The sequence below is a fragment of the Notamacropus eugenii genome, chromosome 3 (genome assembly GCF_028372415.1).
Source record: "Notamacropus eugenii isolate mMacEug1 chromosome 3, mMacEug1.pri_v2, whole genome shotgun sequence".
Lineage (NCBI taxonomy): Eukaryota > Metazoa > Chordata > Mammalia > Diprotodontia > Macropodidae > Notamacropus > Notamacropus eugenii.
The window spans coordinates 403,760,569-403,787,412 of record NC_092874.1 but is presented as its reverse complement, the minus strand read 5'-3'; the positions used below and the strand labels follow the sequence as shown (position 1 = coordinate 403,787,412).

General features: G+C 38.8%; 1 protein-coding gene across 7 annotated transcripts in view; it reads right to left on the bottom strand.

The window, feature by feature from the left end:
- The window catches only part of ECPAS (Ecm29 proteasome adaptor and scaffold), a 167,478-nt gene extending 142,171 nt beyond the window's left edge, over nucleotides 1-25,307 (bottom strand). The window contains exons 1-2 of one of the 7 annotated variants that reach the window (XM_072598073.1): nucleotides 25,121-25,307; nucleotides 24,737-24,812 (exon numbers count right to left, since the gene is read on the bottom strand). In XM_072598073.1, coding sequence (XP_072454174.1) covers nucleotides 24,737-24,758 — 22 coding nt within the window. In that variant the 5' untranslated portion in view covers nucleotides 24,759-24,812; nucleotides 25,121-25,307. Of the gene's footprint in view, nucleotides 1-15,465; nucleotides 19,533-23,766; nucleotides 23,892-24,736; nucleotides 24,813-25,076 lie in introns of those variants that run through there. The other 6 variants (XM_072598074.1, XM_072598071.1, XM_072598069.1 and 3 more) reach the window with 6 other exon arrangements.
- Nucleotides 25,308-26,844: the final 1,537 nt, after the last annotated feature.

Here is a 26,844-nt window from a genome sequence, read left to right as displayed (position 1 = left end):
AAAGGATGGTAGTAGACCTGAAAATGTTTGTAGGAAAAAGAGAAAAAGAAAAAAAATATAGATAACTTTTGAGGTATAAAGAATTGAAAATCAAAGAGCCTGCTAAAACTTCTCAGTAAGTCAGAGGTAAGATCTGCAGAAAGAGAAAGTGGTATGGGGAAGAAAATGAGGGACTGAGAGAATAAAAAGTATGAAACAGTAAAAGAACGTTTTGTTTGTAGCTCTGAATATTTAGCTGAGATAGCATGAATTTATAGTGTATCCAGTTGGCACAGTGGTATGGCTTTTTTTAGTGATGCTCAGTAGCTTGCGAGTAGAAGCAAAGAAGGCTGGAGGTACTCACAGGATGGACTTACAGGGACAAGAGGGAAAGAGAGTCAATGTGACAGGGAGAACGAGATGGAAGAACAGGAAGGCATAATCAGAAAGGGGAATTTTGGCACTCAGAATCATATAGATGCACATTTACGGGTAATGGTAAGAAAATGTGGCCATCCCTACGGATGACAAGATAGAATAAAGCTGTTGATCATGGGAACTGACAAGTCTAATGAACTGGAAAGAATCATTAATGACTAAAATCCATATGAACTGGAAAGGATCATTAATGTTCCCACGTATGAGGCCAAGGATACAGATGAAGAGAAAGGCTAAGAGCCAGGAAATGAAACCATTAAGAAAGGCAAGAGAAGCTAGTAGATCACAGCAACTAGAATCTAGGCCAACAGTAAGAAAGAAAAATTGAATGTATAAAGATAGGATGCCAAGTGATGATGGCACAGGAAAGGTCTGGAAGTAGCAGGAAGAAACAAGGAGAATAACAATTTTTTCTCTTCTACCCATGTTATAAGAAGACATGAAAGAAGGAATCAGCACTGAAAACGGAGGATAGGGAAACCAGCTTCTGATGAATATAAGATTGGAAGAATATGAAAAAGTGGAAGATAAAGTGATGTTTGCAGTTCCTTGATAACTCCTAGAATCAAAAAAATAAAAAGCATATAATAGATGAATTTAGAAGATGTACATACACACAAAGAAACTCTACAGTATAAAAGTCTCAGGATAAAATCTACAGAAATGCATACTTAAATCATTAGAAGAAATACATCCCATACACAGAAATAACAAATACAAAGGATAATGAAAAGAATCAAATGAACATGTACAGAGTGAAGGAGAACCACAAGAAAAATACACAAAATAACTACAACAAGGTAAATGGGAAAAATAACCAAAAAATAATCAAAATTAAATGTTGAAAAATTACAAATAACTGAGATATATCCCAAAGAAAAGATATGACACTTCATCCAGCCTTTTTTGTAGAGGTGGGAGAACTTGAGTATAGAACAAAGCATGTAATTTTGATCTTTTATATTTTAGCTCTTTCTCTTTTTTTATTCTTTATTATAAGAGATGACTTTCCACAAGGAAAAGAGGAGAGATACAGTGAGAAATGTAGGTAATACAAAAACAAAGGACATAAACATTACTTTTAGGAGATTTCATAAAATAATAAAATAAGATAGTGAATGGATTAAAACCAATGAAAATATTTTAATTAAAATTAAAAATTAAAACAATTCTATCTCCTACCATAATGCCTTTGCCCAGTTCTTGAGACATTAGCTAATGACAGAGTGAAGTTGTGACAATTACGTTTAAAGACTAGGCCTTTCTTGCCCACAATGATGTACATGTGTTATCTAAAAAACTTTCTCTTGAAGAAATTATAGTTATCTATAGTCATATGAAAAAATACTCTACATCATTATTGATTAGAGAGATGCAAATCAAAACAACTCTGAGATACCACATCACACCTATCAGATTGGCAAACGTGACAAAACAGGAAGATGATAAATGTTGGAGATGTGGGAAAGTTGGAACACTAATTCATCGTTGATGGAGCTGTGAACTGATCCAAACGTTCTGGAGAGCAATTTGGAACTATGCCCAAAGGGCTACAAAAATGTGCATACCCTTTGACCCCAGCAATACCGCTTCTAGGACTGTATCCCCAAGAGATCATAAAAATGGGAAAGGGTTCCACATGTACAAAAATATTTATAGCAGCTCTCATTGTGATGGCCAAAAACTGGACATCAAGGGGATGCCCATCAATTGGGAAATGGCTGAACAAGCTGTGGTATATGAATGTAATGGAATACTATTGTGCTATAAGAAATGATGAACAGGAAGACTTCTGAGAGGCCTGGATGCTGATGTGAAAGGAGCAGAACCAGGAGAGCTTTGTACATAGTTCACAACCACAGTGCGTGAGGAATTTTTCTGGTAGACTTAGTACTTCATTGCAATGCAAGGACTTAAATAATTCCCAATGGTCTCTTAAGGTAAAATGTCTTCCACATTCAGGGAAAGAACTATGGAATTCGATCACAGAATGAAGCAGATAATTTTCTTTTGTATTAGGTTTTGGTTTGTTTTATGATTTCTCCCACTCATTTTAATTCTTCTATGCAACATGACTAAGGTGAAAATGCATTTAATAGGAATGTATGTGTAGAATCTATATAAAAATGTATGCCGTCTCAGGGAGGTAGTGGGGAGATAGCGAAAATCTAAAATATACGGAAGTGACTGTAGAACAATGAAAACAAAATTTTAAAAATAAAATAAAAAAAAACTTTCTCTTCTGATCACTTTTTAAAATGTGGAAACTATTTTCAAATTATTCAAATATTTATTTTACATGAATTTTAAACTCATTTGTTAAAAATATAAAAATGTAGCACATTTCAATTAATTTACAAACAACAACTGTTTTATATCAAGGAATGATAGAAATTTACCAAATGAATTTCAACAAAAATCCTTAAATAACTGGAATATGAGGTAAATAAGAGGATATCATGATTTGGTAAAAGCAGCCAACGAAGCATTTCTTCTTATTTGATTTACACATATTTCTGAAGTATCTTTTTCAACTGTGACAGCCATTAAAACTAAGTGTTAAAATAATCTTAGAAACAGACCTCAACTGCTGTACCAGGGTTAAACCCAGATTTTCAAAAATAATGAACATATTCAATTATATTGTTCATACTGAAAATACTAATATTTAGTGAACAAAAGGTCTGAATTACTAATAAAAGAGAAATTGCTTTATTATTTATTTAATCTTTATCTCATCCTTTTAAAAATTCTATTAGTGTATGTCATATGACACATATAAAAAAAGCAGTACAGGAATATGGCTACATAGTTTACATATACAGCTATACTGGAGAATGCTCAAATTTTTTTACTGATGGGATACACAATTTTAAAATTTTGAGGACCACAGGATTAGACATCTGACAATAATTCAGGATGAATTTGGAACTAGTTTAAAGGCAGGACTCTAAAGAGTAGTTAACATTTAAATATCAACTTAAAAGCAGGCCTCCAGTAAAGTGCCCTGATATTCTAGAACCAGAGGGTAAGATAGATACTGAAAGAATCCACCAATCACCTCCTGAAAGAGATTGCAAAAGGAAAATTCCTAGAAATATTGTAGCCAAATTCCAGAGCTCCCAAAGTCAAGAAGAAAATATTACAAACAGCCAGAAAGAAACAATTCAAGTACTGTGAAAACATAATCACGATAACACAGGATTTAGCAACTTCAACACTAAGGGATCAGAAGGCTTGGAATATGATATTCCAGAGGTCAAAGGAGATAGGATTAAAACCAAGAATCACCTACCCAAACCTTACTCTCATCACATTTGGCTTAAGGGGGGAATAACATGAAAACTTATTTTGCTATGAAAATCCATCTTACACTACAGGAAAGTAGAGGAGAAGGGGATAAGCGGGGAGCTAGGGGGGATGATAAGAAGGGGAGGGCTAATGGAAGGAGGGAATAATTAGAACTAAACACTTTTGAGGAGAGATAGGGTCAAAAGAGAGAACAGAATAAATGGGGGGCAGGATAGGAAGGAGGGAAACATGGTCTTGATATATAGTCTTTCACAACCTGACTTTAATGGAAGACTTTTGCATAACTACACATGTATAACATATATCGAATTGCTTGTCTTCTCAGTGGGGATTGGATGGGGAGGGAAGAGAGAAATTGCAATTCAAAGTTTTAAAAGTGAATGTTAAAAATTGCTTTTGCATGCAACTAGGAAATAAGATATACAGGCAACAGGGTATAGAAATCTATCTTACCCCATAGGAAAATAGAAGGGAAGGGGATAAGAAGGGGAGGGTATATGTGATAGAAAGGAGGGCAGATTGGAGGAAAGGGCAATCATAATATACACTGTCCTAGGGTGGGAAGAGGGGGAAGATGGGCAGAAAAATTTGAAATTCAAAATTGATTGGAAGTGAATGTTGAAAACTAAAAATAAAAAAATTTATTAAGAAAAATAAAGTACAACTCAAAAGAAAAGACAAGGGAAAAGCCTATAAAGACTATAACCAAACTCTATAAAGTCTATAATCAATTAAGAAATAAAGAGGATCATGGGAAGTAAAATGAAATTAAAAGATTTTTGCACAAATAAAATGAATGCAGCCAAAATCAGAAGGAAAACAGGAAACTGGGGGGAAATTTTATACCATATTTCTCAAATATATAGAAAACTGAGTCAAATCTGAAAGAACAAAAGTCATTCCCCAATTGAGAAACAGTAAAAAAAATATGAACAGGCAGTCTTCAGAAGAAGAAATCAAAGCTATCAGTAGTCACATGAAAAAATGCTATAAGTCACTACTGAATAAAGAAATGCAAATTAAAACAACGTTGAGATACCATTTCACTCACACTGCCTAACATGACAGAAAAGGAAAATGATAAATCCTGGTAGAGTTGTGGAAAAATAGGTATAGTAAGGCAATGCTGATGAAGTTGTGAACTGCTCCAACCATTCTGAAAAAGAATTTAGAACTATGCCCAAAAAGCTATAAAACTGCATACCCAGCAATATCACTATGAGGTCTGTATCCCAAAGAGATTAAACGAAAGGAGAAAATGTCTATTGGCTTAAAAATATAACTGCTCTTTCTGTTGTGGCAAAGACTTGGACAGTGAGAGGATGCCCATCATTTGGCAAATGGCTAGACAAGTAGTGGTATATGATTGTGATGAAATACTATTGTGCCATAAGAAATGATCATCGGGAAGCTTTTAGAAAAACTTTGAAAGACTCTCACGAATAGATGCAAAGCCAAGTCAGAAGAACCAGGAGAACATTGTACACAATCAAAGCAATACTGTACAATGATCAACTGTGAATGACTTAGCTGTTCTCCACAATACAATGATCCAAGACAATTCCAAAGGGCTTATAATGAAAGAATTACACCCACTCCAGGGGAGTCTGAATGCAGATCAAAACATACTTTTTTTCTTTTTATACTCTATTTTTCTTGAGCTTGGGGGGTTTTTTGGTCTGCAATACGCCTAATATAAAAATGTGTTTCACATGACTGCACATGTAAAATCTGTATCTAAATGGACAGGGGACAGAGGAAGGAAGAGAATTTGGAACTTAAAATTTTAAGAAAAGTTAAAAATTATTTTTATGTAGCTTGAAAAAATATATTAAAACTTTCACATTAAAAAAATGAGAAGTCAATGAATTCAGAAAAATCAGAAAAAACTTATACAAAATGATATAAATTGAAATGAGCAAAACCAGGAGAACATTATACAAAAAACAGCAATATTGTAACAATGATCAACTGACAGAGATTTCAATACTCTGATTAAGACAATCATCCAGGACAATTCCAAATGACCTTTGATGAAAAATGCTTATCTACCTCCAGAGAAAGAACTGATGAACTCTGAGTATGAACTGAAGCACACTTTTTTCACTTTGTTTCTTGCATTTTTTGGCAACATGGCTAACATGGAATTATGTTTTGCAAGACTTCACATGTATAACTGATATATTACTTGCCTTCTCAATGGGTAAAGGGGCAGGTGGGGAGAGGAATGGAGAAACTATGACAAGTTAAAAATAAATTACAAATTAAAAAAAATAACTACAGACAGTATGAAATACTTGGGAGTCTACCAACCAAGACATACCATGTGAATATAATTACAAAACATTCTCCTCATTAGTATGTCTCAATAATTGGAGAAATATTCATTGCTTACAGATAGGCAAAACCAATATAATAAAAATGACAGTACTACTTAAATTAATTTACTTATTCAGTGTCATGCCAATCATATTAGCCAAGAATTATTTCACAGAGCCAGAAAAGAGAACAAAATTCTTTTGGGGGAACCAAAGATCAAGAACATCAAGAGAAACAATGAAAAAAAAAATAGCAGGAAGGAATGGGGCCTAGCAATACCAGATCTCAAACTATACCACAAAGCTGTATTGTCAAAACAATGTGACACTGGATAAAAAATAAGAGAGTCTAATTATCGGAACAAATTATGAGAACAGTATCCTCGTGTTTGATAAACCCAAAGATCTCAGCTAGTAGAGCAAGAAATAACAATTTGACAAAAATTGTCACATAAACTAAAATGAAGTTTGGCAGAAACTAGGCATGAATATATACATATACATATATACATACACACACATATACATATATATCACATATTAAGACAAACTCCAAATAGGTACCTGATTTAGACATAAAAGGTGATATCATAAACAAGTAAGTTGAGCATGCAAGAAATTACCTGTCAGATCTGTAGCTACGTAAAGAAGTTATGACCAAATAAGAGATACAGGGATTCACAAGAGATAAAACAAACAATTCTGATCATATGATATTTAAAAGTTCTTGCACAAATAAAGCCAATGCAGCTAAAATTATAAGAAGTGGGAACCTAGGAAAAAATCATTGCAGCAAGATTCTCCAATAAAAGTCTCACTTCTAAGTTATAGGGAAGTGAAGCAAATCTACAAGAAGAAGCCATTCTACTGATAAAGGCTCACAAGATATGAATAGGCCACTTTCAGAGGAAAAAATCCAAGCTGTCAAAAGCCATTTGAAAAAAATGCTCTAAATCAATAATAATTAGAGAAATGCAAATTAAAACTGAGGAGCCATCTCATACCAATCAGATTGGCTAAACTGACAAAAAAGGTAAATGACAGATGCTTGAAGGGGCTGTGGGAAAACAGGTTGAATAATTAACTGATCCAATCATTCTGGCAAGCAATTTGAAACTATACCCAAAAAGCTGTTAATCTAGAGATTCTGTTACTAGGTTTATACCCCAAACAAAGTATTGACTTTCTCTTCCTTGGAGGTCTTCAAGCAAAAGCTAAATGAGTACTTGTCAAATATCTTGTGGGGCAACTGCCACATCTGAAGTCAACAAGACTCATTTTCCTGAGCTCAAACCCTACCTCAGACCTCCTAGGCAAGTCACTTATTAACCCTGTTTGCCTCAGTTCAAAATGGCAAACCCTATTATCTATCAAAAAAAAAAAAAAAAAGCCAAAAGGAGTCACAAACAGTTGGACAGAACTAAAAAATGACCAAACAACATATCAAAGTGGGAGATTCCATTCAGGAATGGGTTGGACTACCCCTTCTCAACACATTCTTGGGTGTCAGTGAGATTTCCATTCTCATAATCCCCTTCTTCTTTCCTAATCCAAAACCTAGTTAACCATCTCAACTCTTGTTTTGTCTTCTCTAATCCCCTGCCCACATTCCTGATTCACATCACTTTCCCAAACTCCAATCCAGAAATATCCCACTATTTTTGTCACCTACACTCTTAGTCACATACTGCTTTACAAAGCTGAAGGAAGTCACACAACTGAGATGATTACACAAATTTGTTTATATAATTTTAACTGTCTCAACATAGCCAAAAGAATCATTTTACTCTTCCCTACCATTCTTTCACACACAGGCAATACATCAAACCTTCCAGATCTCTCCTCACCCCCATTCTATCAGCTGAAGAGAAAACTGAACCCTTTCACTACCAGTTTTTTCTTCATCTCACTGGACATCATTTCCCACTCTTCTTCTTTCCCCAAGTCTGACAGTGATTTTCTTCATTCCATTCTTTCCAGTATTCTCCAGCAGATTACCAACTATCTATGTGACATTTTATACCAGATGACCCAGATATTTCAAATGCACCATGTACAAAACTGAGTACTTCTGCACACTCATCCGTCTTCCAAACTTCCTGATCTCCATGGAAGGTACTGCTAGTCTTCTAATCTCCTAGTTTAGCAACTGTGACATCCTGAAATTCTTATTCTTACTTACCCTATATATCCAATTAGTTGCCAAATTTTGTTTCTTGCTCCACATTATCTTTCATCTAACTCCCTTCCCTGTACTTACACAGCCACATCACCTAGTTCTGACTCTCATCACTACTGACCTAGACCATTGCAATGGCCTCCTAATTGGACTCCCTGCCTCAAGTCTCATTCTCTACATAGCTGCCAAAGGCATTTTCTTTAAGTATAGATGTGACCAATATCACTGCCCTACTCAAACTCAGGTGAATCCCTACTGCCTTTGGTATCAAATATAAATGTCTGGCTTTTAAAAACTAAAGAAGAGCTTCATTATTTTTTAATGGGAAAACTGGTTAGTAATATTAAACAAGTTAAAAAAAAAAGTCTCAAACCATGAAAAATACACATGAAATTTCAGGTGGATTAGAGGGAAATACAAAAAAAGCAAAGGAAGAAAACAAGATATTTTTACCTCACTTTACTGCATAAAATATACATTATATATCTTATTGGAAGGCAAATAAAAATGTACTAAGCGGACAAAAGAAATTATTGGTAAATATATGTATATATTCAATTCCATTAAAGTTTTAAGTTCTTTACAGCAAAAATATAGAATAATCAAGATAAAAAATAAACTGGGGAAGATAGCAGATTTTTAAAAAAATAAGCCTTTACTAAACATCTAATATGTCTAAGCACTAGGGAGACAATGGCAAAAACCAATCTGTTCCCTCAAGGAGCTCATATTCTATTGAAAGAAACATGTATACAGATAAAGAAGTAAAACTACATATATACTGAACATTAAAAAAGTATGTTCTGAGTAAGAAATGGTAACTGGAAGGACCAGAATAAACTTTCTGGAGGCAGAATCATTTGAGCTGAGCTGTGACAGACACTAGGGATTCTGAGGTGGAGGTGAAAGAATAGCGGGATAGCTAGGAGAAGGAACAAAAATGCACTGGGAACAACTGAGTATATGACGAAGAGTAATGTGAAATAAGCTTGTAAAAGTAGGTTAGAATAAAACTGTGAAGTGCCTTAGAAGGGAAACATAGGAATTTCTCTTTTAGAATATAAGCAAAAAGAAGCCACTGGAACTTCCTGAACAAGGGAATGGCATGGTCAGTGTTGGGAAGCCTCCATGATACCCAGTTGGGGATTATAGCAAGTAACTGAAGATATAAGCCTGGATCTTTAAAGAAAACTGAAGGCACCTGCATAGAGATGGCAGTGAAGTGTACAAAAGGTGAAGGGATCACAGAAAGATCCCTGGGGTACACTCACTCATGGACAATGAGACATGGATGATGACCATGGCAAGAATACTCAAAAAGATCAGATAGACAGGTAGGCACTAAAGCACAACAAAACAGTGTCATACGAACTTAGGGAAGAGAGAGTACAGCAGCCATCTCTTCAAACACAAAACCCAATCACCAATGGATAAACAGACAATTGCGAATTCAATTCAACAAAGGTTTATTAAGCATCTACAAAGTACTATACTATGAAATGAAGAAACAGACAAAATTGAAACAGTACCTGTCTTTGATGAGTTTATACTTTACTAGGAAACATATAATACCTACACAAGTTTACAAAGTAACTTAAAGTAGGAAAATTAAAATCTTTATGCAAGAGATGTACTTTAAAGGAAGCTAGGGATTCTAAGAGATATAAGTGACAAGTAAGTGCATTCAAGTCATGGTTGACCAAATGCACAGAACAGTTAGCAGGTCAGTTTGACAGAAAAATATGAAATAATGATGAAAAGTTTCATGGATGACAGATTTTGAGGGGCTTTAAGTGTTAGAGTGAGACAACTGTATTTTGTATTAGAGGCAATAAGATAGCTATTGAAAATTTTTTTAGTAGGAATGTCTCTTTTTAGAAATATCAATTTGGTAGTTGTGTGAACAGAGCACAGGCCAAGGCAGAAGGAAACTCCTCGTCCTTGATTGTGCCACCTTGGAGGATCTGAGAACTTACAGTTCCCTAGATTATACCCTCCACTTGACAAAGGACTCAAAAGTCAAGTCAAAAGGGGGAAAAAATAAAATGGTTACTTTCTTTATGAACAGGTATTTTCTTCCATCCTCTCAGATGAGGAAGAACAAAGCACACCATCAAAGACATAAAAATCAAGGCTTCTACATCCAAAACCTCCAAAATAAATATGCAATGGGCTCAGGCCAAGGAAGAGCTCTAAAAGGATTTTGAAAATCAAATAAGAGAGGAAGGGGAAAAATTGGGAAGAGAAATGAGAGCAATGCAAGAAAATCATGAAAAGTGAGTCAACAGCTTGCTAAAGGAGACTCAAAAAAATGCTAAAGAAAATAACACCTGTAAAAATAGACTAATCCAAATGGCAAAAGAGGTCCAAAAAGCCAACGAGGAGAAGAATGCTTTAAAAAGCAGAATTGGCCACATGGAAAACATGGTTCAACAGCTCACTGAAGAAAATAGTTCTTTAAAAATCAGAATGGAGCAGACAGAAATTAATGACTTTATGGGAAACCAAGTTTACATTCCTACTGGAAAAGAAAAAAGAATGTCTAGATTATTGCCTAAAGTACCATGAGCCAATTAACATACAGAAATACAATTTATTTTCAGAGAGAATTTGTCAAATGATCACGGATATATACTATCACTTATAAGGAAATTTGTTCCCTAATGTCTATTCCCTTATGGTTCATATTTTAAAAAGGTAAATTAATACATATGTACTCTAAGAATCAAAAAAGAACTTTTAAAAAAGTCTTACTACATGATAAACAACAGGAAAAGGGGAGAGAACCAAGGAAAAGGTAGCCATATTAAAAAGAAAAACTTTAAAAATGAAAATATCCCTTCTAGACAAGAACATTTTATTATTTACAATGTACACAGCACATTCCTAGGATGGCTACGTGTTAAAGTGATTATTTCCTATAAATTACTAGTCACTGAGCATTATAGGATTCTATCAAGTAATTTCTGAATATTTACATCTGAAATTCAGAAATCATCTTCTGTAGAATCCTGGAGATACCAAATTGCCAGGCCTAGAGGCCTGAGGGCTACCCGAGTCTTACCTTACCTGTATCGCAGGTCTTCGGCTGGCCAAACCGGATAAACGTATGAGAGAAGAGACTTTACGGAGTCGAACAAGGGTTAGGCTTTATTCAGGGTCCTGGTTACATGTGCAGGGGGAGCTCTTCCTTAGGAGGGAGAGAGAAATCTCCCAAGGAGGCAAAGATCTTACGGTAAGAGATTGGAAGCAGGAGTGTAAGTGGGGAGAGAGGGGGAGGGGAGAGAGAAGAGAGGAAAAACAGAGCCTTCTGTCCTGTCCGCGCCCCTCCTGCGCTAAGAGCGCCTTCAGGCTTTCCTGACCCCAATTAAGCTCTCCAGCCGCATAGTTTGCATCTGAATACCGTGCCTGTTAGATAATAATAGGTGTGCCCAGACCCGGGACAGTCTCAAGGGGGATGCTCCTCCCATCACGTTTCTCACGGGAAGAGGCGGAAATACACGAGATTGCTCAGTCTCACTCCTCGATTCCCTGCTGTATTATGGGGGGCCTCATGAGAACTCTAAGATTTAGAAGTTCCCACCTTTACCCGCCCGAGACTGTCCACATGGAATTGAGCTTCCATCCCCAACACCAAATTCTAACTTTTTCTTAGGGAACAGGGACCTCAGAACTTACAAACCACAGTGATAAATTTAGCATTCCAATTTTTCTAATGACTTCACATTAAAAATGACACTTGTAATACCACAAAGCATAGAGGTATTACTATAGGAGATGAGAGCTAGATTTGGAGTCAAGAGGACCTCAGTGCAACCAGCAGCTTGTCCACTTAATACTAGAATGATCTTGAGCAACTTACTAAACCTCCCAAAGTACTAGCTTCCTAATCTCTAAATTAAGGAAGGTTGGACTGGGTGACCTCTAAGCGTCCCTTCTAGCCCCAAATCTACGACCCTCTGCCAATGAATAACACTCATTAGGAATAGAAAAGCACAATGTTTTGTCATTAGACCTACTCTTATTCCTCAAATATAATTACAGATGGGAAGTAACTGACTATTTTGAAGGAAAAACCCCTCAAATGCCTGCATGAGTTGTGCAACGCTTGGCTTTGTTTTTTTAAAAAATCAGCCTCATTACTTTTTCACAATACCATTTGGTTTACTAATATAAGAAAGTCATTAATATATTAGCCCTTCCTTAAACTCATTCATTTGCCTCTAATAAGTGTGTGTGGGATGGCTCGGATCCCTACTTAATTAATTACTCAGAGGCCTCTCAAAGTGATGACAGAAAGTTGATTTATTCGATTCTCGAGAAGCGGGACAATCCTGTACCAGTTCACCTGGAGTAGGAAAGCCGAAGACAAAGGAGAAGCAGTGATATTTATAGACTAGACCCACCTCCCTCCACCCACCGTTATCCTCATTGGCTGAGAATATGATCTTACATTTTAGACATGAAATCTAACAAATCCCTTTTGAAATGAAGACATAGAAGAATTATGTAAAGTTTCATCCAATCCACTGAGACCCTAACATACTACACAGTTTTATATCCTTACATGGAATTATTCCACTCTAAAAATATTGTAACCTTGAGCCTCTCAGTCTTACCTCACCCCTGGGAGAAGAATTACAATCTAAGAAGTCTTCACTAAACCTATTCCACTCAAGTGTATCATAAATGACAGCATACAGCATTATAGAAGCTAGCAAAATTATTTCACCTCCCCCAAAAAATACTTCTTCCAATTCCCCACTTCATCTGTACTTCCCAATTTGCTTATTTATTTCTGCGGTCCTGCCATCACCATTTCACAGTTTGTGTGCCAGTAAAGCACAAACTCTGTACAGGAAGAGTAAGTAAGATATTCATTACCTTCAATACCTGGGCATGAGCTGATAATTTTTTTCTTCAGCCACAACAGAAAAATAGGAAATATTTGAGGAGAAGAAAAAATACCCATACTTAGGAAATAACAAAGCTTTGAAAAGAGAAATAATATTCCTACACATTTTACCAGGGCCATAAAGAAAAAAAGCAAGTCAAAGTTTAATTGACTCTCTGCTAGACACTATTAGGTCCACTTCACAAGCTATACTTTTTCCCTAGAATCCTGTATTATATCACAATATCTGTAATTTTTGCCCTCACTATCAACAATGTATTAAAACAAAATACTATAACTCAGCGATCATGCCACTAGGGCTGCATCCCAAAGAGATCATAAAAATGGGAAAAGGTCCCACATGTACAAAAATACTTTTATTTTTGGTGGTGGCCAAGAACTGGAAATCGAGGGAATGCCCATCAATTGGGGAATAGCTTAACAAGTTGTGATACATGAATGTAATGGAATACTGTTGTGCTATAAGAAATAAAGATCAGAAGGACGTCAGAAAAACCTGGAAAGACTTATATGAATAGATGCTGAGTGAAATGAGCAGAACATTATACATAATAACAGCCACAGGATGTGAGGACTGTTTCTGACAGACTTAGCCTTTCACAGCAATGCAAGGATCTAAAATACTCCCAAAGAACTCCTGAGGCAAAATGCTATCCACATCCAGAGAAAGAACTATGGAATCAGAACACAGAATGAAGCAGACTATTTTCTCTTGTGTTATGTTTTGGTTTTATTTTTCTCATGGTTTCTTCCATGCATTTTAATTCTTCTCTGCAACCTGACTAATGTGAAAATGTGTTTAATAAGAATGTAAGTGTAGAACCCATATAAGATTGCATGCCATCTCGAGGAGGGAGGGGGTAGGGAGGGGAAGAAAATAAAACTTACGGAAGTGATTGCTGAAAACTGAAAATAAATTAATTTTTTTTTTAAAAAAAAGATAAGCAGAAAAATTTTTTAAAATACTACAAATGCAGGTGTGATGTGGTAGAAAATCTAGTGATATTGAAAGACATCAAATATATCATACCAGCATAGAACTGAATATACCACCAAAAGCAAATGTTTAATTAAAAAAGAACCAGCATCCTAACAAAAGAGCAATTTTTCAGTTGAGGAACTCCAAGTGTTATCAGTTACAAATGAATTAAGAATGCCATTTTATTTAACTAAAACAAAGTTACATTTTTTTTCTTTAAGAAAATCAGGGCCAGAAAGGGAATAGAAAAATACAGAACTCCCTCACCATCAAGACAAAAATACCTCTTACCACAGACTTGGAATCACCTGTTCCATTCAATGTCCCATTCCAATCACATTTAAAACCAACTTCTACATGCAAACAAACAAATTAGCTTTCTAGAGTCAAGCTAATAACCAGGAAGTTCCACTATTTAAAAAAAACTGTCAGCATACAACATCGCTTTATTAGGATTTTTTTTCCCCTTTTTCTGGACATGAATATTTTCCTCCTTAATGACTGTGAAAGACCTAAATGTTGCCAAAGAGTAAACAAAATGATCTGGTTATAGATTCTTCTACATTTTGTCAATATAGCTTACTGCTTAAAGAGGAAAGAATCAAAAACACAGTATGATACTAAAACCTCTTTTTGTTCAAAGAGCACAGAGAAGGAACTTTGCCGGCAAATCTAAAAAAAATTTAAGAAACCTGCAAAACAGAAACTCTCAAATTCTACTCTCTGTCACTGCTGCTTAAGTCTACTGCTTCATAAATTTCTGAATAAAAAATACTAAGGAAAGAGAATCATCTTTGGAAAGGTTAATCATCTGCTCACTAAACTTCTTCATACTGCTCAAAAAATAATTATTATCTTAGGATAAATATTTGAGAGAATTAAGAACACGAATTCAGTCAATTGCTCCAAATTCTAACTCTACTCTGTCAATAACCAAGGTGTCAATTTTAGAGCTTTAGCTTTCCCTTTTAAAAAAGATATCCACCCATACCAGAGGAAATTTACAGTGAGTTATCCATTAATCCTATACAAATAAACAGAAAAGCAAGGTATAAAAATGACTAACATTTCATGATTCTAGCTAACCAACTATTTTCAATTCTGTAAACCTGGTTAAAATAAAAAATTGCCATTTCTTTAGTTTATATTGATGTCCTGACCCCCCCTCCCCCAATGGAATACAGTATTACTGGAAGGATACATGCATGCATAGACTGAAATTTATTCCTCTGGCTTTCAGGATTGCCAGGGGGAAAATGTGAAATAAGGAACCTGAGAGAAAGTTTCAAACTGATGGCATGTACTACATAATAAAAATAGACCCTAAAGAGCTAAATCTACTAACCTCTACAGTCAATGCGAGACATGGTTTATCCAGCCTTGATAAAAATCCTCTGGACCACCAATGGCATTTGTTCATCCACACGTACATATGCAATTGTATAAAGAATCTATTCTTCAGAGTACGAAAAAAAGAAATACAATTTTAAGATGAAAACTTATAGAGCTGCCCCTTTGTGTAAAAAAAAAAAAAGCACTTTTTATTTTTTAAGCCAACATCTTTGAATATTATATCTTGGGTTTCAACTCCAAAGTAAGGAAAAAACTGTTAGTTAAACACCAGGATCAAAAAAAGAAAACAAGTGTTTCCATATAAACTTTTTTTGAAATACAGGTAACGAAATGCTGAACATAAAAAAATCTAACACTAAAGCACATTCTACTTTTATTTCGAAATATACTACCACAGCACCATGGTACAGCAGAAGATGCACAGAATTCAGAGTCAGAAAACCTGGATTTGGACCTCACTTCTGCCACTAATTGTCTGGGTCAGCGCACGTTACCGCTTTGCGCCTCCATTTCCTTTCTAAAAAATGAGAGGAAAACACAAGATGGTCCTAAGATTCCTTCTGAATCGATCACATTATGAACTAGGGAAAGCCCATTTTGATGTGGAATAGTTTTAAGATTTGAAATCTTACTACTTTAAAGTGCATGTGAATTAGTTAATAAAGTAACAATACGTAAAGGTTCAGCTTTTCAGGATTTGCTCATTTTGGTTTTTTAGCCCAGAACACTGCAGGGAACTTCCCTATGTAGAAACAGCTACTGTGACCTGCAACTAATTTTTAGAGATCAGAGAGTTGTCCAGACCATTGAGAAAGTTAAACTACTTGCCCAAGGTCACACAGCTAACGTGTGTCAGAGTAAGAACTTGAATCCAGGTCTTCCAGGCTCCAAGCCCAACCTTCTATCCATAGAGACAGGCTGCCACTTAAAGAATAGTTAAGATTTATAATTAGCAGAGTACAGATCTGTACACAAATACAAACATAACCTAGATTTCAGATCAAAAGTTTTTAATTACTCCTAATTAGTTTTAACATTCTCCTGTTAATTTATTCAGCAAACTTTTTCATTTATACAAGAGTAAACTCCAACCTGGGGCTAAATTAATGAAGTTTTATTGTAAACGAATGTATCAGCATTCATTCAAGAAACCAAAGTACTTTTAAATTCTGTCATAAAACACAGATCCAAATTTCCCTTCTATTATTTACTATATATCTGTTCAATTTAAACTCTCTGGGTCTCAGTTTCCTCATATGTAAAGTAAAAGGGATATATAGTATATGATCTCTAAGTAACCTTTTAGCTCTTAAAAAGTTTAATCCTGTATAAATTTTTTGATAAAATGATGTAAAAAAATGTTCAATCCTTAAAGGAGCAAAGATATCAGTAAACTAAAGCAAATTTAAACATCTTTAAAATAGTTTATATTTCAAAATCTGAACAAAAAGTACTATTAATTCTACTGCAGAAACTAAGAGTATTGCATGAAGACATTAAATCTAAGGAGGTAGAAAGGCCTATGTATACTATAGGGCATACAACTATAATAATAAAAATTCATTTTATTCAGGATTAGAATTCCCTCACATGAAGTAGAATCCTTGTATTTCATTTTTAAGCCAACATCTTTGAATATTATATCTTGGGTTTCAACTCCAACATAAGGAAAAACTGTTAGTTAACACCAGGATGAAAAAAAAAGAAAACAAAGGTTTCCATAAATACATTTTTAAATACAGGTAATGAAATGCTGAACACAAAAAAATTCAACACTAAAGCATATTCTACTTTTATTTCAAAATATACTACCACAGGGATAGTTTGTTGCACAAATGTAAGATACCACCCCTACAGTTTTTTTAAAATGACAAATAGAGAAGAAAAATATTTTTAAAACACTTGTAATATCAAAAGGTTTCTAATATAGGATCAAAAAGTTTGAATTTCTTCTTTTTCCCCAAAGCCTGTCAAGGATGAAATGTATACTGCTAAATAGATATAATCCCAAACCAGATATAATCAAAGCTATGTTACTGTCAAACTTTTATTCCAACTGATACAAGTATGAGGAAGATATGATGGAGGCCAAAAAAATCTATTAACGAAGTACAAAGGTCACTGGCACACATTTTGCTGTCTGGGATAACAAAAGAAAAATATCCCAAAAGTATGCCAACTATCTAAAAATCAAAGCTAACTAAAATTAAGAGTCCAAAAAGACTTCTAATTTTTGATGGGAGATTTGAGAACTAAAAAATGGCAAAGTACTCTGAATATTTTTTTTTAAGGAAAACATACTGTCTTATTTTTCTGGGAACCAAAACTCCCTAAATATAATTTTAGTAACACAAAATAAATGCTTCCAAATTTGTTTAATCCTCAGCTCCTCAAAGTTGAACCTCCCTTTTATTTTATTGGACAGAGGTATGGTAATGGTTTTTATTGACACTGTTATTTGTATTTTAAACTCACATTTTCAAACTGCGTAATTCTCAAAATGCTAGATAGACGGTCCGTAACTTTTCCCTTTATGTTAAGTGCCATTTAACAAAACATACTAGGCAGGACTAAAACAGAATCTATATGCTCAAACTATTGAATTGATTGAAATAATATTGATTGAAATTTTAGCATTTCAACTTAATCAAATTAACCTCAACAGAAATGACCTTAGCAACTCTCACAACTGTCCCACCAGTAATAGCATTTTGTTAAAAGTAACTAGTTGTATTATAACCTCACATGGAGAAAAGAATGAAAGATCAGAATGGAATGTAGTAGTCCCAGAGCTCAAGAAAGAGAACTCAACCAACCAGTTCATAAAACCTGGAAAGCAAACTGTCTTCATTTTTATCCTTCCTGTTCAGATAAAAGCTGACATCAAAACCTGGAAGGTGAAAAGGTTGATTTTAACATACAAATTAATGAAGAGATTTTCCAGGAAGATTAGAGAATGCCTTTACTTTATTCCTGTCCTTTAGAACAAGCCTCTCTTTAGAGTTATAGCATTACATTAAAAGAATACATTCGGATACCCACAGTTCTGTTAAGTGTAAATTATGAAGTTTAGCCATGGCAACTACTCATCATCAAACTGTAAGTTTATATGAAGAAAATCTATATTTCCAAAAATGTCTGAACAGCATAATATCCAATTGGTTAATTTCCAATGGCTATATATTTTAAGTCTATCACCAAACTGGACATCACTTGCCAGAATATTACAGGATGGTTTTTTTCTTCAACTGCCACTATCTCACTGAAGATCAAATTGCTGTAAGGATGACATATAATTAAGAGGTACACAATGCGAAAGCACTCAAAAACTAACCACCAAGAATATACTCAGAAATATCCCCCCTCTTCTTGTCAGCAATATCTATCCCCTATTAAAATGACAAACAGACCAACTTTTCCACTTGCTGGCACAAAATAGTATTGTTCTACAAACCCTTCTGCGACTCAAAGACAACAAATTTAATTTACTGTATAGACCTGATTAGAACCGAAAGCTAAGCATTTATTCACATACACCCCCCCCCCATAAATCCTAAAAATAACTAAAATCTCCACTTCCCACATGACACCAGAATACTGCCAAAGTACTTTCCATTATCTCCAACTTATCAGGTGATCTGATCTCCAGTTGGATCCTCTGTAGTCATGTTTCTTAAACTGCTGCAAAGGAACACTGAAATACCACATTTTTTTGGTTTTGTTTCTTAATGAATCTTATGTTATTTTTTAACAGACAATAAGAATAAAAATTTTAGATAATTTTACAAGCATCATGCCAAAGTTTTCTTTTAACTGAAGGGTTCTACCAATGTAAGAAAGTTTGAGCACCACTGCTCTATGGAAAGGCAGGGACAAGAATCAGGTTGAAGTATAGCTGGGCTACAATCTGCAACTATGGAGAGTACCCACCTTTAATGGAGGCATGGATCCATTAAAGTAAGTGTTATATAGTGGAAGAAATGCCTTACTGAGCCCTTACAGATCAGGGCTCTAACCAGCTCTGTGTCATGGACTCCTTGGGCCACTTCTCAGAATTATTTTTTAAACGCATAAAATATGTAAGATTACAAGGGAAATCAGTTATACTGAAATATTACTATCAAAATATATATATATATATATATATATATATATATATATATATATATATATATATATATATATATATATATATAAAGAACTCTAGGCTAAGAACCCCTTTTCTAGACAGCAGCAAGGCATTTGATATTTTTATAAAACCAGATTAAGGGGTATCACAGACTTGGTTCATTATACTTTTTCTGACCAAAAGTACCCCTATCAATAATACCAATATCAAACAGAAATCAAAAAACTTAGTCATCAACTTTGCTTCTTATATAGTGATAATAATAATAGCAAATATTTCTATACTTCACTAAAGGTTCACAAAACACTTATCAAATGTTATCTCATTTGATCCTCACAACAACCCAGTGAGGTAGGTAGGTACTATTATTATCCCCATTTTACAGAAGAGGAAACTAAGGCTAGGGAGTTAAGTGATTTGCCCAGGGTCACACAGCTAGTAAGTGTTTGAGACAAGATTTGCACTCAGGTAAGCTGACTTTTCAATGGTTTCTACAAAGTTTGTTAAGGTATTAAGTTAAAAAGCTGTTGGCCATATTTAGATTTCCTGTATCCCCAATTTGTGTAGTTTCTATTATAACCATGGAAATCCTATAATCCTAGAAGACTACTGCTTCATGCATAGTTAAAATAAATTCTTTTGAAATCTGTAAGAAGGAGTGGTTTCTAACACAGAATACTAGTGAGAAGTTATATGAATCAGAGAACACATTAGTGGCAATTAATCACATTTTCTACTTCATCTGTGTGGGTATTGTTTTTCCAAAGAGTCTGAACTCCTTCCTCAAAGACACGGACCTTGGCATATTGCTTTTATACCACACAGCAGCTACTTCTACAATAGGTGCTTAATAAATAACAACTGAATTTAATTAAAATAATTGATCCCTGGGAAAATAGCAAAGGATGCAACCATAACACAGGTAAGCTTTCAGAGTAATGACTGACATTTTTGTCAGTGGGGGGAAAAAAGGCAAACAGACATTCTGAAGATTCAAATTAAAAGAGTTAAAGAATAGCTTTAATTTTAAAAATGGCTTTTGCTAATGCTTTTTTTTTGTTGTTACACCAGTCCAAATTGTGTAAAAGAAAACTTTGCCATTTATATAAAAGTTAACAGATTGAATGTTGGAGAAAAAAAAAGCACTAGACTCAACAGACCTGAGTTCGACCTGATCTCTCATCCCCACGGTCTTCATAAGATGGGATACTTGCACAACATTTTTTATGAAGAAAGTGCTTGTTAAGACTTTAAAGCTCTGTATAAACGTGAATTATACCATTTATCACTATCTTCAATAAAAACGTAACTTACATACTTATGATTTTTAATAAGAAATTATAAACAGAAAATATAAGTCCTAAACCAATTCAAGATATTTAAGTGCAGAAATTTTCTTTCAGGTTAAAAATGATGGCACTAAATTGAACACTGGTTATTTAAGGGTTATTTTTGCTATGCACCTGACCAGTTCTATAAGTTTCAGAAACCAAGATAGATGGTTCAAGTTAAGAGACTTGCATAAAGCCATACTGCAAGTTATTGATAGACCAAGTATGTTATGCAGCTCCAGTCCTTTAACTCACTTCCCAAATAGCATCACCAGTAACTCCCAATTTATCTAGCTGACGTTTAAATACTTTCACCAATACAAGCCTGGCTCCAAACAGAATTCTGGGAAGTCAGCCAGTTTAGAAGACACAGTCAAACCATCCTAACTCGCTTTATGATTCTAAAAGCAAACAGAAAGCTTCAATGTTTCTTCTAGTTCAAAGGATTTCCTCCTCTCATTTTATCAGCTCACAGAAGCCTACAGAGGTTAAATGACTTGGACAAGGTCACTCAGAAAAACGACATCTAATTTAACGGCTAATAAAGTACTGTTATTTACCACTACAAGTTCATCTTATCCAGGTCTTCCAACTCATAGGATCCTTATATCTTTATGTGTTGTAGGGCCTTGTAATTAGAAGACCTGGATTTTTCATACTCACAAGCTAGCTATATGACCTTGGGCAAGTGGTAACTTGAACTTGAGTTTTCTCATCCATAAAACAGGGTAATACTTGCATGCCTCCCTCACAGAATTGTTTAAGAGCTTGCATCTGAAAACACTTTGTAAATCTCCAAGTGCTATATAATTCTAAACCATTATTATTTACTCCCTCCACATCACAGTTTGTTTCAAAATAGGCAAATTAAAAAAAAAAAGTGTTCTTAAAATCTATTATGTAGCTATTTTTTTATTGGAAAAGAATGAGATTTACAAGCGATTACAGAAGTCATCCAATAGAACCTTTTCAATGTATTTAGCTGACCTACAGTATGACTGAAAAGTGGGTTCTACTCAACATTTCCTTATGCTGGGTCAAAGTCATCTTACTACCCAATTGGTTCTATACTAGTCACAGGTAACACCATATGTGTGTGTATGTATATATGTATATACACACACATACCACACACACACATGCACATATCTATCTATATACTCTGATACATCTTCCACAATCACATTAAACTGATATTCATCCAATACCTATATGGTCCTACCCATCCCCTATACTCAGGTCTTTTCTTATGCAGGATAAACATCTCTAAGTCGCTTCAACCTTCCCTGACAAGAGGGTTTCAAACCCCCTTATCATGCTAATCACTTTCCTCAGATCCTCTTCCAGTTTGTAAAGTCCCTCTCAGAACATGCTGATCTTGAAAATAAAATAACAATTTCTGTGAAGCTCTCTACCTTCATCACGATCCATTCCATTTACAAGATTTCCAAACATCATTTCTTTACACTGGAGCAAAAGTGAAAGAAATGAAGGTGATTTTCAAGGCTCCTACTTATAAACACTAAAAAGGCTTGCAGTGTGGTTGAAACAACAGCAACTCTGGAGTCAGACCACTTGGTTCCAAATCCCATCTGTGAAAATGTACTGCCTCTGTGGCTAAGTCAACTGGACTTCAGTTTGTTTTTCTGCATAGAGAGATGGTTGGTCTAGATGACCTCTAAAGTCCCTTCCAGCTCTGGGTATATGATCCATCTTTATGGAGATGCCAATGAGGCTCTTCCTGCATGGCAACATTCAAGGGGGCGGGGACACATACGTACACATATATACATGCACACACGCAAGCTTTTCTTTAATCCCCTCCAAAAGAACTACATTTCCCATGATGCATTAGAATCTAAATGTTTTCCGGTGGGTCGGGCCTCCAATTTGTGTGATGTCACAGCTCCTTCAACATGGCTCTGTTCTTTGGAATGGTTGAAATTTTGCATTTGGTGGCTCTCCCTGACATCGAGTGCTCTTGGAGTTTTTTCCCTGTTATGAATTTAACGACCCCTCTTCCCGAGGAAGTGCGGGCCTTGCCCCCGAAGCGGGCACAAAAAGATCGCCGACCCGCCACCTACCTTGGCACTGAGAAGCTAAAATGCGGGCGGACGAGGGGGAATGTGACAAGTGCCTGCTCTTTCTGAGACTGACCCTCCCCCTCCTCCAGCATCATGCGAAACATTAATGGAGGAAGGGGGGAGCAGAGGCAGAGACGTGCATGGCAAGGTCTCCAGATCCTGGAGGAGCACGGGGGTGGGGGGGGCCCGAGGAGGAGTACCTGCACCCACACGCACTGATCCCGCACACACACCCCGGACACGTACACATCACACACATGCACATTCATCACACACGCAACACACAGACACGCGCGCACACGCATCCCTCCCCTCCACACCACCTGTTCCAAAACCTCGCAGGGCAGGGCAGGCTACGGCCGGGGGATGGGGGGATCGGGGTCCGGACGTGAGTTCCACCCCCTCCCCCCCACGAGGGGCAAAGACCGAGGCCCCGCCCGGAACTGGGGTTTCAGTTTCACAACATGACGCTGCAAAGCAGAGGCCTGAAAACAATCAGGGCGGCGGCAGCTTGGGCTTCTCCTCCCCCGCCCGGGCCCCGCTCCAACCACCCACCCCCGCCCGCAAAACTAAAAAACGTCCCCCGCGCGCCCCCTCCCCCGCCCGGGCCTGCCCAAGGACACCGCCGCCCGGGGGGCCCGACGGCGTGGCTCCGCGCTCCGGGCAGCCGCGGGGGCAGCAGCAGCAGCAGCCGCCCCGGGGGCGGAGGAGGTGGGGGAGCCGTTGGTCAGTCCGCCCGGGTCACTTACTGAGCTCGTCCTGAGAGGCGGAGGCGGCCGCAGCCATGTTGCACCCGGGGAAGGGAGGGAGCGAGCGGAGCCGTGGGAGGGGGCGGGGCGGGGCGGAGAGGAGGGGGCGAGGCGGGGGCGGGCGGAGTGGGGAGGGGGCGCAGCGGGCCCAGGCCTGTCCGAGGCCCAGGCCGCCCCGCTCCCGCCGCTCCTGCGGCCGGGCGGGCCGCGACCTCTCCCGGGCTTCCCTTCAGGCCTGTCTCTCCCCGCCGGTGGCGAAATTGCGAGCGGGAGAGAGGTCGCTCTTCCTCCGACCGTTTCTGCGTGGCTCCTGCGGCCCCGCTGCAGCCTCTCGGCCGGCTCCCGATCGCCCGCAGCCCGTCGGTCTCCCCCCTCCCTCCCTCTCTGGCTCTCTCCCTAGCCCTCCGTCTCGGTCTCTCCTCGTCTCCGTCTCGCGCCCTCTCCAGCTCTAGCCCGACTTTCCGAGAGCCCGGCCGGGACAGACGGCGAGGCGGCGCTGCCGGAGCCGCCTCCTCCTCCCCCCCGGGCCCGCGCCCCCCACGCCGCGGCTGCGTCTCCCCGCTTCGCCCGCTCGGCTCCCTTTAGTTTTATATTTAGAAAAAGCTGAGCCATCCTCCCCGCTCCCTCCCCCCGCTTCCTCACACGCGCGCGCGCTCCCTCCCCGCTCCTCCCTCCCTACCTCCCTCCTTCCTCCGGCGCTCCCCTTTCTCTCCCCGGCATCGGCCGCCCCGCGCCCCCCCTTCTCGCTAATCCTAGAGCTCCCCGCACCGTGGGAGGTCGCGAGACGCCCCCGCGGGCTCCCCGACCCTCCCAGCCGGTGCGCGGAGCTCCCTTCCCAGCCTCCCGGCGGCCGCTGTTTAGTTGGGTTGGGGGGGCGCTCCCGGCCCCCCTTCCTTCCCCCGGCGTCCCTTCCTCCCCCAGCCCCTCCGGGCAGTTCGTGTGCAAACGAGCCCGGTGGGGGGGGACTGACCTGAGTCCATGGTGACCTCCATGGCCGGAGACGGTGCGCTCCCCTTGGCGGAGGAGGAGGAGGAGGAGGAGGAGATCTGGGTAACCCGCGAGTGAGAAAGGGAGAGAGAGAAAAGCGTGAGTTTCTCCCCCTATCTGCGGAGGGAGCTTGTAGCAGCTGCTTCGCGCGGCGCCCGCGGCCCGGCCCATGGAGCGAGAGCTCTGTTGTAACCATCGCGGGCCGGGCCGGGCCGGGACGCGGTGCGGGACCTGAGGCCGGCCGGGCCCCTCCCTGCGCCCCGCGCCCCCCGCCCCCCAAAAACGCAGGGTCGTGTCCGAGGGACGAGGGAAAGGTCCTGGACCTGCGATGTAGGGAGCAGACTTGGGTGGGTTCGGGGCCGCGCACCTTCCCGAGGTTCGGTCTGCCGGCGTGGTCCCGGGCGCGGAGGTGGGGGCGGCGCGGAGGTGGGGGCGTTGACCCCGGGTCACGGCCAGGTGGGAACCCGGGGTTCCTCCAGGGTCAGAGCTCCGCACGTTGTGCCGCGCGGTCTCCGAAATGAAAACTAGAATTGGAACCGGCTGAATCCTGCTTTTGTTTTACTCCGCACCGGAGCAGTAGGCGCACAGCGTGTCAGGCCCCTGGGGCTGCCCGGGGGAGCCCTGGACACCGCGTGTCCTCACCTGGACCGGACGACCCGGACGGGCCTGCCGGCTCTAGACCTGCGGCCCTGCGCCTCGGGTGCCCGGGTCCGCTCCGTGCCCCGCGCCCCCCTCCGCACTCTTGCTCATCTCCTGTCATCCACCTGATGGTGGAGCGGAGGGATGAAGGGTCACCGGGTCGGTAACCGGCAGTCAGAGCCAGTGCTCTGCAGGACCGGTCCGTCACAGTCGAACCTGGGCCGTAGTTACGTTGAATTATTAAAACTTCCTATTTTTATTAGCTATAAAGAACTTTTTGGTAATCCTAGTCATGAGATTTTTTTGCAAAAGTGTGATTTTTATCCTCCTTTCAGTTTAAGCAGGAAAGGAAGAAAGTGGAAAACCTCCTCTTCCCCCGACAAAAAAAAAATTTAAGTTTTAGATACGGGGAAGTTGGGAAAGGAGTGGAGGGGCGCTCCATGGGGGCCAAAGTTGTAGAATTGGTGTCTGTGATAACGATAACTTGCATTTCCGTAGTAAATGCCGTGGAAGCGCTTTCACATGCTTTTGATTCCAATAACAACAGCTAGCGTTTAGGAAGCATTCTAGGGTTCGCAGAATGTTTGTAAACATTTCACTTGATCTTTACCACCGCCCTCCTAGGTGCTCTTACTATCCTCATCTTACCGGTAAGGAAACTGAGTCAGCAGAGGTTAAGTGACTGGCCCCGAGGAGGGGTTTGAACTCGGCTATTTCTGACCTCCGTTGCAGCACTCAATCCATTGGCTCTGCAATAAGAACCCAGAGCAGTCTGAGGGACTGAGTGACTTACCCAGGGTCACTACGTCTAGCAGGTATCAGAAGTGGTCTTTAAACTCAAAGTGTCCGAATCTGAGGAGTAGTACTGTAGTCAGCATAGCACACGGGCTAGTACGGATGAGGAAACAGTATAGAATGGTTATACTTACTCATCTGATGAATATGGGTTAAGCATTTACTGTGTTCAGAGCACCCTGAGGGACTGTGATTCACCAGGAACAGCCTCTCTTCCCCACCTGTGCCCTGCGTCACCACTGAGTTTGTGATTCATCCTGGTTACAAAACCTTGACCCTTTCCCATTTTCCCATGACGTTGGCACTCTGTCTTCATTTGCTATCCCTCCCGGGTCCCCAGGCCAGCTCTTGGACATGCCTTTGTTCCCTCAGTCCCTTGACTTCCTTCTTTACTTGTTCCAACAAACCAGTGAAATGCTACCATCCATTGCTCCTAAGCTTCTTCATGTTTCAGGAAAAGGTCATTTAATTCCTATTGAATCCACTAAATAAAGGTTGGTGCTCTCTAAAAGCTGTTTAGCAATCTTTTTATGCATCTAAAACAGTAGTTTGGGGATTAGGAGGCCTGGTTTTGAGTCCTGACTTTGCCACTTAATAGCTCTGTGACCTTGAGCTACTTATCTCTCTGGACCTCAGTTTTCTTCTCTGTAGAAAAGA